This window comes from Rhopilema esculentum, chromosome 15 (assembly GCF_057945365.1).
Source record: "Rhopilema esculentum isolate cy_ngs chromosome 15, ASM5794536v1, whole genome shotgun sequence".
In the NCBI taxonomy this organism is placed as follows: domain Eukaryota; kingdom Metazoa; phylum Cnidaria; class Scyphozoa; order Rhizostomeae; family Rhizostomatidae; genus Rhopilema; species Rhopilema esculentum.
The window spans coordinates 8398543-8410888 of NC_142829.1; the positions used below are offsets into that span (position 1 = coordinate 8398543).

Genomic DNA, 12346 nt, shown 5'->3' on the forward strand with positions numbered 1-12346 from the left:
TAGATGCAAAATCGAAAAGGTTCTTTTGGAAGTCAAGATTATCTATTAACAGGACGTTTTTGATGTGTTTAATTGTCAATTTTCGAGATAGGAAATCACCACAAGCACCTAGCTAACGATATGATTCCCTTTTACATAATAAAATTGTTACATTCGAAATTTAGAGCCAGCCCCTGGAAAACTAAAAGTCGACACTTGCTGTATATGATTTTCTTTAAAATTCCAAGATTCTTTTGCCAAGCAATCCACTTAAACAAATTGACCATCTAAAAGCGGACCACTTCATCGAAGTTATCCTTCCAACTTCTTTGGTGGCTCATTTGTCTCAGCTTTTAGAATATAAGAAACAACAACTGTCATTCAGTGGAATTAGTGAAAATGTCTTTGGCATTTTTATTAACATGAAAGACTCAATCATCAAAGGCTTATATCGAGACAGCTGTTACTTCAGTCAGATCACTGCTGAAATTATAGAGATAAAGATCCCTTCCATAATGTATGAAGACCCCGGTGGTGTAGTGATGGGGTGGCAAGAGGAGGTGGAATCCCCCCTTCCAACGGCAAAAAGTATATTTGAAATGGGATGTGTGTTATGGCGTTGCAAAGGAAGTGGAACCTCATTTATCCCTCGTTCAACTCGCTTTGCTGCTCCCCCAATCTTACCACTCTGGCTAAACTACTGGAAAACCTCTACACTTCTTTCAATTTTTGTATCAGGGGAACAGAGGGCCAAAATCTTTAATTGTCAAAAATTTTCTCAAGTTTAATCCAAAATCGATGTTCGGATATCAAACGTCCGACAAACTTTTGTCCGAACATTTTGGTATTTACTTTGTAGGGTCGTTGCTTGGGCTAATAATGCCAAAAACGAAAGAAGATTTATAAAAATGACATTTCCCTAGTGTATTATGACATGAGGACAAGAAGTGATCAAAATGGTGATGATGTCAATGTTCAAATTCCTCATTTGACTGAATTAATTGATTAATTTGACTCGCGCCAGTCTCAGTCATTAATCAAAGAAAAAACAATGAATTTATCCAAGTCCAAGTCTGGAGGGAGGGAAAAAAGAAGAGGTAGGAGAAAAAAAAGAAATAAGGGAAGGGAGGAAAAGGTGTTTTCTCTCGCTCTTTCCCTTTTACCCTCCTTCCCCCTTTCTTCTCTACCCTCCTTCCCTCCCTCCCACATTTCTTTTTTCTCAAATTTATTGTTTTCATTAATAACTGAGACTCGGGCAAATCACTTGATCATTAAGAATTTGCATGGTTGTATCCTGTTGTTGTCGTTGTTGATTGCATCATCTGCTCATGCTTTCGAACTGGCAACCTAAACATTCCGAGGGGCTGTTTTCAATGCGAAAGGCTGCCACCGGAAGAATTCAAGATGCTGGTAAGACAGACTGCTGCAAGGCTAGTTCCAAGATGTTTTGTGGTATCGAGCTTAACTACGGATAAACAGTCAAGGAAAAGGTAATCGACTTGCAATGTTGACCTCTTTGTTGTCTCAAAACTGGAGACAATTTCATGTTAAACCACATTTGAATCATAAATAGAATAAAAGCTAAAACAGTACCTTTGTATCAACTCTGTACCTAGCTATCATATACCTAATTTAAACTTGGTACACTTTCAACCGTGTGATTTAAGAAATATAGTTTCCCAAGATGGGAACCTGTTTTTTATCCTGATTGTCGTTGCTCAGTTCAGATGATTGATTTCAAACCAATATGAATTTGCAATCATCCACAGCTCTTCATTTGTTGGCAAGGATTTTTTAACATTGAAAGACTTCAGTGGAGATGAGATAAAAAGCTTGCTATGGACAGCACTTGATCTAAAGCACAGAATCAAAAGCAACAATGAGGTAGCCATGTTGAATTTAATTTTATGTTACATGGCCTGTCCATGGTAGTTGTAGTACTTATGATAATTTTGAACATATTTTGACCGTATTTTTCTATCATAATCAATTTGGTAAAAGTGAGAAAGCCACAGTTTTCAAGAAAACATTCCGCCTTTGGTATACTCAGAAGTTCCCAATTTTTGACTCCAGTTGTAGTCAAGGACAGAGTATTGATTTTTGTTCATGAAAGTACTAGCCTAACCAAGCTTGAATTAGTTATCAGTATACAAAACAACTTTTACATTCATGTCAGAGGGACCCTCATTGTTCTGGTCCTCTCGCTTGGAATCTGGTCAAGTGGCCAAAACCACAAGCCAATTGAATTAACCTTGAAAAATGCAGGCATCCCAGAATGCAAAAGGGATCAGAAATTGCTGGTTTTACTAAATCCTTTTTTGCTGTCTGATATTCTAATTTTCATTGCTGTAATTTAAGAACATTAAAATTTTCATAGAAAATTTTTATTATTGATTAACTGCCACTATATTCATGCTCATCAATAAATTTATTTAAGCTCCATACAGATGAGTATGTTTATTTTGAATATATAGTTATTTACTTAATGTCAAATTAGAATCAAGACAAGACAAGGATCCCAGCTAATATGGAAAAGAAGACATCAGAGTTATAATTGTAACCTGATGTTGCACAAATAAGAATGGACTATATTTCTGTAAATTTGTTAAATGCGATAAAATATTTCAAAGACATCAAAAGTTAAAGTCGCTAGAAAGAATTCTGAACAATTCCTAAAAAGAGCATATGAATTATGTCCATATGTTTTTAAACAATGATTTTTTTTAAATTGAGTATGATGAAATATTTGACCACATTGGTTGGTAATTTAGCCCTCATTAGCAAAATAAATGTGAACTTTCTCTTTGAAATGTACAGTAGCTATGGATGTTGGGTGTTTTGTCCTGCCAAATATAGCCACCTGTGACAGACCAACAGTTTTCTTGTATTTTGCTAAAAATACAAAATGAAGAAAAAGCTAAATTAGCAATTTATTTGTCATTTTAGGGCAGATACAGTCGAAATAACTCCATCTAAAGTCACACTTCTTGTGACAGGCACATGAAATTTAAACCCAAATATACAAAATTACTCAATTAATTGAGCTCCATTTACAGTCACATTTCGTTTACAGCCACAAGTTTTCAAGCAACTTTTGGTGTGACTTTGACAAGAGTTTTTTATTCAAGCTGCATCATTGGTTTTTGATTCTCTTTTTCTTTAGTCATCAAATCAACATATCATCTATCGACCCTGCAATGGGAATTGATTTTGAATTTTTTCGCTTACAGCATCCTTTTTGCACACATATTGATGTAAAGTGTTGTCATGGAGATTTGAAGGAAAATGATTCATATCTTTAGGAAACTTCTGATTTTGTGGTGGAACCATGCTTTCCCATGTTTGGCCTTTTCTAAAGCTGAACGGCTAGATTGTGCTCATGAATTCCTGCTTAGATTTGCCACATATTTTTCCACTTTCTCTGAATGATTCTGCTGCAAGTTGTTTCCTGTTTTTCCTTATCAAAGCTGATTTTTGCTTACCGTGTCACCCGGGGCAGGAGGGAAGGGGCTGGGTTGGCCATGTCCTCCACTTTTTTGCGAAGCAAGTACTTTTGAAGCTACAGTAAAAGGGGTAAGAGACCTTGGCCCCCTACTTTTTAGTCTTGGCCCCCTACTTTTTTGCCTTGGCCCCCCATTTTCAAATTCCTGGCGCGGGCCCTGCGTTAAAGCTTCTTTTTCTGCACGGATCGAGAGTTCTCCTAGCCTGATAACCAGCTGATTATTCTAAAGGGATAAGTTTTATTCCTATCGAATAGTGCGCTGGTTATCAGGCTAGATTCTCCCTTATTACCTTTCGAAACTAATCGGAAGACGCCAACGCGTTTCGAATTTTCTTTTCTTTTTTTGTCTTTGTGTTTGCAGGTATCATAACGGGAAAATTTACAAAATACAAATTACATTCGGTTGTCTTTTTATTATCGCACTCTCCAGCTCAAAAACAGCAGCAAAAATTGTAAAATGTGTGTGGTTTTGTAACAAAAAATCAGCAACTCAGAATCCATCTAGGGTTAGGCTTTTCCCGTTTGTGTAAAAAAGTCCACGGTTTTGCTTCCTTTCCAAGATTTTTCGATCGATTTTCGTTAACCATCAGTTACTCTTCTTTTATATTTCTCTTTCTTTTATTTGTAGACTACCCATTTCTTCCCTGCTTTGTGTGTTGTTAGTTTATAAATTACAGAACCTCGGATAAGTTGTTCTTACCATTTGTTATATTGTTTGCATCTATAAAAAGAAATGATAATAACGAATTATTTATTGAAGGTTGGCATAAAAATAGCTGCAAAGCTAATTAAAGCCAACCATCTCTTTGCAAGGAAAATCCCCTTCTTCCACGCTTTTAGATATCTTAGGCGTTGTCCACGGTTGTTTCTACATAAAGTGAAATCCCGATTTAACGAACCCCGGATATAACGATCTTCTCGGCGAGAGGCAAATCACTCCAAGAAAATCTCGTACACTTTTTAGGAAAATCCTATTGTTTTATCTGAAAATCCCTATATAGACTCAGTACACGAAGTGAAAGTTTGATTGCGTCAGAACTTACTGCGAATGAGTATATTGACACTAACGACTACCTTCTTAAATATGAGACATTGGCAATAAGCGACGGCAAAATTTATTGAGAGACCCAGATGGAGAAACTTCATTCAGGCAACAACCAGTCAAGTGATACCAGCTTTGCCAATCTCTTGGTCCCCAATTATAAAAGGAACATTAAGTTTTTCATTTTCAATGTTCAACCAGTTGTATTATTTGAATTCCGATTGGTTTTTTGGAGTTAAATGTGCACAGAGGGTAGATATAGCCTAAACAAGCCCACCGCAGGCGTGAACTGCGAAAGGACGCAAAAAACCTTATCTCTCGGTTTAACGAATTCCCGATATAACGAACTATTTTCTGGTTCCCTTCATTATATCGGGATTCCACTGCATAAAGGGATAAAGGGCATTGTTTGTCTCTAACCTATTTTTGGATTTCCACTTGTTTCTTATATACAACGAATATCGCTCATCTATAGACTCCTTATGCTAAACGTCTAAATACACAACAGATACTATCATGGCTCCAAACAAATTCCAAATTAGGATAGGGGGGGGGGGAGGGGTTCAGTCCCAATCATTCCCAAAATTTACTAAAAACGATACAAAATCATCGTGTATTTGCAGTACCGTAGAAAGCGTATAATTATTGGGGGCACAATTGGTATATAACAAGTGATATTGATTTGTTAACGGAAATTGGTAACAATGGAAATGTTCTTAGGAATTGTTCTAAGGATTTTCCTAATTATTTTCTTTAGGGGAGGGGGGGGAGGGGTGGCTCGTATCCGTCAAGAAAAATATTGCCTACGGTCCGGTGCATTTGCATTTGCAGATTAGCCCCTCCAGAATTTGGGTATGTTATGTTATTTGTCAATTTACTTCTTTACTTACAATTTGTCAGGTTTTGAGTCAAGCTGTAAACTCTTGCCGTCGTAGAATTTCAGACCACTGGAAGGGAAAACCCTTGCTATGATATTCCAGAAGAGAAGCACTCGAACAAGATCATCCACTGAAGGAGGTACCCATGCTACTTTTGTTTGGTACTTTATTCTAATGAAAGTTAACTGATTGGTAGCAGGCTGCTTCAGCTGCTTGGCGAACTCAAATAGAATGCTTGCAGTGAAAAGTATAAAGGATAAAGTAAAAAAGTATGAAATAAGGAACAATGCGACGCATCGCGAACAAACACTCTGCTTAATTGTAGCCAAATTTGCTTGTGTTTATTGTTGTTTCTTCTTGGCGTGTTGCGGTGTTCTTTATTTTCTACAATGTTCATACTGCAGGGGCTACGCCAGTTACTTATATGTGCTCTAAAGAAGTCAGGCCATGCTCTTTTACCAACAGGGGGCACCAATTTTACCAATTGGGAACGCCAATGATTACATTTTGGTTAAGTAAAGGTAGTTTCACAACCATGGAAGAACAACATGAAAAATACTTTGCCAAGATACTACCCCTTCTTCAACATTTTTTCATCGCTTTTTTATGAAATATCGAATCGAACCTACCAAGATGTAGTGGGCTATGACCCCCGTCACTCTTCACTACTTGCTTGTTCGATTCTTTAGGCCTTCGGTTAGAAGCTGACATTTTAGAGGGCGCGTATGAAAACGTCTGTATATCTTGTTCAAGTAGAAGTTCTGGCACACGAAAGCGTCCCTTGAAAGAATATTTCTTTTTTTTCTTTGTTTTCACTGGGTCAAATTAAAGTGAAACATTGCCTTTTGCGCTCCTTTTTTTACTAAATAATGATATTTGACCGTTGATGGCGTTGAGAAGCCTATGAACTTAGCTGTTTGATAACAAACAATAAATGATTGGAAGAGATGGCTATCTGAATCATTGAAGCAAACGCTTGAAAAGTAAATACTCTTCATACCTATCGAAGGTTAAAAACTATGTCGAGTCAAACTGTAAGCATAGCAGGACTTAAATGTATAATGTATGTACACAACTCATCAACAGGGTTCTCGGTTCTTGGAGGTCATGCTATTTCCCTCAGTCCGGACGATGCCCATCTTGGTGTGAATGAGACCATCAAAGACACCGCAAGGTATCATTATTGTTCACTATTCATAGGCTGCAATAAATGGAAGGGCAGTAGGCCTGGGCCATGTCCCTACTTTTTCAGCTTGGTTTATTGTTAATTATCGCTACCCAAACTTTATGTACTCCATGCCCCCCTGACTAGACTTTTTAAAATACTTTCTTTCTAGATTAGTGACTTCCTATCTCTGTTCTATCCTAAATGACTTGCATTTTTCAAAGATGTGCTACATCTCTTTAATGAAATGATATATATCATTGTGCCAATGTAATGATGTATTATTTGCGGTAATGATTTTTACCCAGGTAAAACATTCTGCTCACAGTAGAGTACCAGATGCAGCAGTACCGTCTGTCTATAGCAATAACTGATTTGATCTGCAGAAGCCATCTATAACACACATTGTTTTTCAAGCTGAACTGAGTGGATCACCATAATCAATCCCACTCTACGTGAAACAGAAGACTATAGGCTGGTCTCCAAAATACTTCAAAACATTGTTAAAAGATTTTCTTGATCCCAAAATCACCAATTATATTCGTTTTTCATATTTGCCTAATATTTATTCATAATAAGTACAATATTGGCTAGCAATAGGCTGAAATGAAGAATTTTTGATGTCAGTCAATCATTTGAAGGGTTTCCTTGCTTTCCAGGGTGTTGTCACGCCTCAGTGATATTGTTCTGGCAAGAGTTTACGGTCATTCTGATCTTGAGGAAATGTCTAGTGAGGCATCAGTACCAATTGTCAAGTAATTATTCTAAAATTCTATGTTCATATGTATTTGAAAATTAGTATTTTAATTTTAGTTGCTAAGGAATACCTTTAAATGCTTTTTTATTTGCCTACGCCATTTGCATGTTTCTTTCGTAGGTAGCTTTTTGAATTTTTGCGTTTCAATATGATTCACTAAGTACTGTATTGTTAGATACTGCTGGAATGTACAAAAACATGTATTTGCCAAGATATTCTCTTTAATAGATCAATGTTATACTACATTTTGTTTTCCTTCTCACTTTTAACAATGAAGGCTGTTTCTTTTTCAGTGGTCTTTCAGAAACATACCACCCTTTGCAGAGCTTGGCCGATTTCCAGACATTAATGGTATGATTGTTACTTGCTATATTCATTCTTCAAGATCAGTTATTAATTTCTACTTATTTTTTATTTCTTTACCTGTAGCATTTGCACATAGCAAGATGTAAAGAAGAACTACTTGTACTTGAGCAAGATTAGAGTTTTATTTACAGTATTGATGGTAAAATAATGTGTTAAATGGTATTTTTGAACCAATAAACTATATTTTTGTTGATATTCGATACACACATTTCTTGTCAGCATCTCTGCTATATTTAGAATAGATAGCCTGTAAAGTTTTTTTGTTTTAACATGCTGCCAGTTTCTTTATGAAACGGATGATTGACCTTTGACATTTTTTATTGTCTTGTGAACACTGACCTTTGATGGTTCTTTTTAAATGATTAGCAATGTTTTCGTTGATATTTGATGGACATATTTCTTGTCAGAATCTCTGCTATATAAAGGAATAAAAAGCCTATACAGTTTTTTTGTATGAACATGCTGCCAGTTTCTTAAGGAACCGCACCATTGACCTTTGACATTTGTTATTGCCTTCTGAACTCTGTCCTGTGATTCTTGTCTTTATTTTTTAAATAGGAACATTATGGACACTTGCGCGGGTTGAAAATGGCCTGGGTTGGAGATGGTAATAACATTGTCCACTCGTTAATGATGGCGGCACCCAGACTTGGTGTAGACTTGAACATTGCTACACCAAAGGTATTTTCCATAACGGAGATTTTCAATTGTGCCACACTTAGCATAGCTTTTTTGCCCCTTTGTCACTACAAGAAACCTGAAAATTACACGTTTTGGAGCCCAATTTTTCTATACGAAAGAGCATTGTGTCAATATATAATAATGTTTGTGTCTTTATTGTTCTATTAAACTTCCTGTTCTGATATTTTCTTGTTCTATCAAACTTCTAACTCTTTAATGTCAAATGCTTCCAGGGTTATGAGGTGTTCCCAGAAGTCGCCAAAGACGCAGATGAATTTGCAGAACAGGTAACATTATTCATTTTTTCGAATTTTGGACTTCTCAGAAATTTATTATCTTTGCCAATGCTTTTGCTTTTGTCACGTGTTTTATATAGATTGAAATTTTATGTATGTAGCCACGTTATTTATACAATCATATTTTGAAAAAACTGTTTATGTTTTCAAAAGTTGAGCCGTGGAGAGGCTGCAAAACCCTTAAATTGTGGAGAAATTTCGTTTTTGTGACAAAGATGCGCACAAAAACATAGTTGCAATCCTAAGCGGCACTCTTCTTTCCCTTATTTCTCGCCGCCTCTGTTATCATATGCCCTTATTTGATAAACTGATTCCGTAATGTACTGCAGAGGTCATTCTCAATTTTCAACGGAATCTCCTTCCTACCAATTTAGTGCTCCACCAAGATAGCGTACACTAACGACCCGCGTGAAGCGTGCAAAGGTGCCAATGTTATCGTCACTGACACTTGGATTAGCATGGGACAGGAAGAAGAGAAGGCTGCGAGATTAAAGGCTTTTGCTGGTTACCAAGTAACAAAGAAAGTAAGATTTTGAATTCTTCCTTTAAACTCCATACTTTTTCAGCTGGTATTCAAGATACAGGTTTAAACAGTCTCTTTTAACAAGATACAGGTTAAAACAGTCTCTTTTAACAAGATACAGGTTTAAACAGTTCTTGCTTAAGAGATTTGATGATGTACACCTAAGCCTGTCTCTAGCTAACGTGTTCAGGGGGGTTTTCAAGTCCCATTTGCCGAGAAAATGGGTGAATCATCCTTTATTTGCCGATAAGTTTGAAAGCTTGTCGACTAAGCACCCCAAGATGGCAAAATACTCCTCGTTTTTGCAATCAAATTTTTTACAAGGGGGTATCACACCCTACACGCCCACACACTTATAGCAACGGGCCAGTATACGCCTATTTTCATAAGAATAGTTAAATTTCTGAGTCTCTATATTCTTAAAAATTCGTGATTGCGAGCCTGAAATTATTCTTAAAACATTCTTAAAAAGAATGTTAAAATCTTTGCTACTGTTTTTCTTCATCACAAAGACATTACTAGCTTGTCTTTTTTGCTCCAAAAGCTCATATAGATGAAAGTTATGACGTCAAGCCTGGTCCTTTTTCTTAATTAGTTTTAAGATTTCAACAATCTTGAACCTTGATATCCGTGTGAATTTCTTGTCAGAAAATGTACAACTATATGTTTGTTATTATTTTGCAATTCAATATGTATATAATATTTCGCTCTTTATCTAAAAGTTTTATTATAAGCGGTTTCTTAATCCTCCGCTGGTGTTTCAAAAAATCTTTTGTAATTTTTCACCTGTTTAAATACAAAAATTGCTTTCATCACAGTCTTTTTTCTAACGTTCACTCTCCTCCAGGAATTCCGTACAATTTGTTTTAGTCGCACATCTTTTCCGTTGTTTCACTCCAATTGACTTGACAGATTAACCGCAAAAAAAATTATGCAAAGGCTGCTGACGCTGTTAAAGGGCCTCTCCAGCCAAAAAAAAATTTTTTTTTTATTGACTAAAAAGTAAGTATCTGGTGCGTGTATTATGGCAAGTTGTTGTTTTTGCAAAGTTTCGATTAGTTTAGAAGTTATAAGGCTTTAAAGTTGCACCTTTCCGAGAAAAAAACGACAAAAGCCGAATCAGTTTTGTGACATTCTGACGTCACAGTGTGCAGCTCTCGTTCGTCATGAATTTCGTATATCTTCCACCGAATCGCGAAGGAGTCATGGTCACGCGTTGATAACTGCATCTAAATCTACAGCAGGTGCTTTTTAGGATCGAAAAATATTAAATGTTTACAATTATTCTATTCAATAATTATACTTGTCGGTTAATTCAATTCAATTATCGAAATGCAAGAGCTTATATCTCACAAACTGTAAAAAATATCGAAAAACGAATAACGAATTCGTGATCAGCAGGTTAAACTCCTATAGATTAGCCAATAAAATGCAATTGCAAATTTTGGCTGGAGAGGCCCTTTAAGCGATCGTATGAAACTTTATTTGCCAATTTAACCGTTTTGTTGCTTATCTTGTTTGAATTTAAAACGTTTTTTATGGTTTTAAATGCGATAAGAAAATTCTAAATGCCTAAATTAAGCTGTTAATCTAGAAGCTGCTGTGAATGTAGAATCTGAAAGGCTGCTAATCAATAAAGAGCCACGAGAAATGCCTCCTGGAATATATTTTATATCTGTACACTTTTACATATCTTTTTTCTAGCTATGCGAATAGGATTGTAAATTATCCTGATACAGTTGTAGGTGTGCTGTTTGTTTGTAAAGTTTTAATTATTAACAGCCATTCCACATTTTAAGCATAGGCTGTGATAGATAACTCTGCTAATAATTTATTTGCTTTTTATTATTGTTTCTACTTCCCTTTAGCTGACATCGTTAGCTGCTGACAATTGGTGCTTCTTACACTGCTTGCCTCGCAAACAGGAAGAAGTAGATGATGAGGTTTTTTATTCAGACCGGTCTTTGGTTTGGGATGAGGCAGAGAACCGAAAGTGGACTGTCATGGTACGTATGAAGCCTGCAAATGTACCTGTTTATGTGATCAAATCAGCTTATTTATCTACATTAAAGTAACCGCAAGAAAATGGCTTTGAAAAAGCAAACGTTTCACAACATACTAATACTACTTAATGCTTTTTCATCTGAGACTCCTCAGAGTATAAAATGTCAGAATAAGGGCCGAAAGAACACGATGGAAAATATAAACCCTGTTGTGGATCTAAATAAACCAATCAGAAAACTCAAGAACATGACCGGCAAAGTTGGCCAATCAGTGGTGCGTGCGGCATGCCTATTGAAAATTACCAATGGAGGCCAAAAGAGAAAATGAACTACTTCTGTCTACACAATGGCGGCTTTTTAGTTTGTGTGTAGATCGATTCCAAAACTGCTAGAATCTAATGTGGTATTTACCTCATTTGATAAAAAGGATACGTCAGTCTATGCCAATTAATGTTTAAAAACTGGTTTTGAATTAAACTTTTTTTAAGCTATTGCCGCTCAACGCTTTTTATATTTGATTTTTAGTTTTTTTTATAATGAAGTGTATTTTTTCATCCAGTCATCTTTTCCCTTTAAGTTAATACTCTTCTACTTGATCATAACAACACGAACTGAGCTTTGATCAAAGAAATTTATCAATTTATCGAGGGATCCTTTCAATAACCAAGACTAGTAGTTAGATAGGGCTCTAAAGTAATTCCCCAATAATCCTTCACTCCTCTCATGAACTCTTTTTTCTAATTTGCAGAGCGTGTTGCTGAATCTTCTCAAAGACTATCAGCCAACCATCCCGAAACCAAAATTCTAAAACAGCGGTTGTGCTTGGGAAGATCGTTTCAAACAAAGCGGAAAAATAGAACACTACGAACTTTAAGGGATGTGTTGTAAAATTATTTATGATGGCGGGACTTTATACATGCAGTAGAATAACATTGCTCAACCAATATTTGAATAAATGGTGCATCTTTGCTTTGCTGCTGCTTTGTTATTTGTTCTTCCCTTACCCATACTTTTATTCTTTTTAAAATCAAGGGACAAGTCATTCCATGGAAATCTTCCCTTTCAGGGACATCCTATTGCTTAATCTGAAAATCCCTGGAAATCCCATTTGATTCGTGTATATCTTGTACGCTGTTTGAAAGAGTGATTTTGCC

The 12346-nt window shown here is 36.1% G+C and overlaps 1 protein-coding gene across 1 annotated transcript; it reads left to right on the plus strand.

Annotated features, from left to right (window-relative positions):
- The first annotated feature begins 1292 nt into the window (after nt 1-1292).
- On the plus strand, nt 1293-12165 carry LOC135685158 (ornithine transcarbamylase, mitochondrial). Its single transcript, XM_065200985.2, has 11 exons — nt 1293-1469; nt 1749-1863; nt 5459-5540; nt 6488-6575; nt 7226-7321; nt 7617-7674; nt 8248-8370; nt 8604-8657; nt 9041-9190; nt 11058-11195; nt 11941-12165. The coding sequence occupies exons 1-11, from the start codon at nt 1384-1386 to the stop codon at nt 11998-12000; spliced, it is 1050 nt and encodes a 349-aa protein (XP_065057057.2). The 5' UTR covers nt 1293-1383; the 3' UTR covers nt 12001-12165.
- Nucleotides 12166-12346: the final 181 nt, after the last annotated feature.